General features: G+C 48.7%; 1 protein-coding gene across 1 annotated transcript in view; it reads right to left on the bottom strand.

Moving 5' to 3' along the window:
* Positions 1 to 672: 672 nt before the first annotated feature.
* The window catches only part of Bnip1 (BCL2 interacting protein 1), a 12,421-nt gene continuing 10,562 nt past the window's right edge, over positions 673 to 2,531 (bottom strand). Inside the window, exons 5-6 of the mRNA XM_005349020.2 lie at positions 2,204 to 2,322; positions 673 to 1,263 (exon numbers count right to left, since the gene is read on the bottom strand). Of these exons, the coding sequence (XP_005349077.1) occupies positions 1,067 to 1,263; positions 2,204 to 2,322 (316 nt within the window). The 3' untranslated portion in view covers positions 673 to 1,066. The remainder of the gene's footprint in view (positions 1,264 to 2,203; positions 2,323 to 2,531) is intronic.

Raw genomic sequence — 2,531 nt, 5'->3', positions numbered from 1 at the left:
TCTGAGCTCACTTCCTCTTCCTCCCAGCATTCTGTTCTGTTTACTCCACCCACCTATGTTCTAAGCTATGAGCCCAAGCAGTTTGTTTATTACTTAACCAATGAAATCAACAGATTGATATATGACACTCCCACATCATGTGGCAGCTGTTCCACACTTCTTTTTAGTTATTTGTGTATATGCGGGAACACACACACACACACACACACACACACACACACACACACACCCCACAGCTGCACAGCTTTCTGCAGCTGGTTTTCTCCTTCCACCTGTGGGGCCTGTGGATGGAGTGTGAGGATGGAACCCAGGTCATCAGATTTATTGGCAAGTGCCTCTACCAGCTGCACTGTCTCACCCTCAATAAATTAAACAAAAAGTTAATGCATCTGAGTGTTTGCTTGTATGTTTGTAAGCACGCTATGTGATGCCTGGGGCCTATAAGAAGCATCAGATCCCCAGGAATTGGAGTTAGAGGTGGCTGTGAATCCCCAAGAGGTACTGGGAATTGGACACTGGTCTTCTAAAAGAGCAGCAAGTGTTCTTTCTGGCCTCAGTAATTCCTTGTTGAATGAATAATCTAAGCTCATGTCCTAGGAATAGGGACATGATGAAGTAAGGGCATTCCTAGAGAGATACCTTGTAAAATTAAACATTTATCACTTCATTAAATAAATGAGGTTTATTCAGGAAACAGCCATGAGCTCTCATCACCTTCCCTCCCACAGGCTCCTCTTTCTTCTCTCCACTGATCTAGCATTTATGCCTTAGGACGCGGAGGGAGGAGGTGCATCAAACCCAGAGTTGAGATGCTCCCTGTGGCAGCACCATGCTTGGGAGCTGAGTAACGTGGAGTGCCTCCACCCAAAGGCTTCCTTTTCCTGTAGTGCATTCGCCCTTTCCAAGCAGCTTCTTGCAGGAAACTGGAAACTGCTGTGCTTCCTTGGCTGGGTGTACTTAGCACAGGGGAAAACCGCAGGGAAGGAGCAGCCCAGTTTGACAGCCAGTCCTTGAGAGCCCTGACCTGCAATCAGGAGTATAAAGGGCCATAGCTGGCATCCCTCCCTTACAAAAATGGAAAGAGGCGCTTCTTCAAAATATAGAGCACTGTAGCAAGGAACAGGGCCAGGGCAAGGAAGATGAGAAGTTTGTCCGTCAGTTCGCGGCGGTTGTATTTTGTGATGAGCTTCCGGCCCAGTTGGATGGTCCCCGACATGGATTTAAACTCTTCATTTGCATCTAGGAGAGTTCGTGAAGAGCTGGCTGCAACAGAAGGAAAGGGGTCTGATTCAGACTGTGCCACCCAGACAAAGAGGAGCTCAATACGCTGTCTGTCTGTCTGTCTGTCTGTCAACAAGGCCAGCGCCTGAGTCAGGCAGGTGAGATTTATTTTTACTATTGCTAGGTATGTGCATATCTGTGTGGGTATAGGTGCATGAGTTGGCAGCTGGCTGATGTGGGTGTGGTTGGGTCCTCTTCAAGAGCAGTGCTTGCTTTCAACCACTGAGCCATCTCTCCAGCCCCTTATCATTACCTTTTAGATGTGCTGAGCTATTTTCATGGATGATGTCTCGACTAGAGGATGAAGTAAGGGTAGAAATGAAACACAGCCACGATGAAAGCAAGGTGGTAGGTTTGAGAATTTACCAAACCTCACTGTCTACTTCGGCTGACATGTGAAATCTTGCAAAGAGCAAACTCCTTTCCTGTTTCCCACAACTGAAGGGCCCTAGAAAGACAAATTCTCTACGAAGGAGCTAAGGTGGGAAGACACTTGGCAAGAATGTGCCGGTCTCCAACAGCCTCCTCTGTGGCCTCTGGCTGGTACAATTAAAAGAAACTCACAGTAATGGTTTTGCCAGTGGTCCTAACCTGTTTGGCAATACTAAGCCCATGAGCTCACGCTAAAAACCAGATTCCCAGACCTCTTGCAAGCACTGCTGACAAGACACCATTTCCAAAGAGGCCAGCCATTTCTGCTTTTCACATGAGCCTAGCAATGCTTCCTCAGGGAGGAATGATGGCACAAGGTGTGTCTAACACAGCTGCACAGCTGAAGGAGAGGAAGACAGCATCCTGCCCCCCCCCCCCGCCACAAGACAGGACAGTCTCATCATGTCCTAAGGCACAGTTTGGGTGGGGAGAGCCAGGGGGCTCCACAGATGTGCCAGGCGTGCGTTCTGGAGCATCATCTACTCCTTACCTAGAGTCTGAATGTTCTCTTCACTCTGCTGCACCTGCTGTGACATCATCCTGCTGATCCCCATGAGGCTCTCTGTGATGGTGCTGGATGTCTGCGCCAAACTCTCTTTGGTAGTTTTCCTGAAAGTGCAGAGGAAGGAACAATAGCAACAAAAGCCGAGCTTGTGAAAAGCACCATTTTCAACCTACCACATTAGTACTTTTTCTGTTTGTGCTTTGAAACAAGGTCTCAAAGCCGGGCGATGGTGGCGCACACCTTTAATCCCAGCACTCGGGAGGCAGAGGCAGGCGGATCTCTGTGAGTTCGAGACCAGCCTGGTCTACAGAGC

The sequence above is a fragment of the Microtus ochrogaster genome, chromosome 7 (genome assembly GCF_000317375.1).
Source record: "Microtus ochrogaster isolate Prairie Vole_2 chromosome 7, MicOch1.0, whole genome shotgun sequence".
Taxonomy (NCBI): domain Eukaryota; kingdom Metazoa; phylum Chordata; class Mammalia; order Rodentia; family Cricetidae; genus Microtus; species Microtus ochrogaster.
This window is presented reverse-complemented; position numbering and strand designations above follow the sequence as displayed.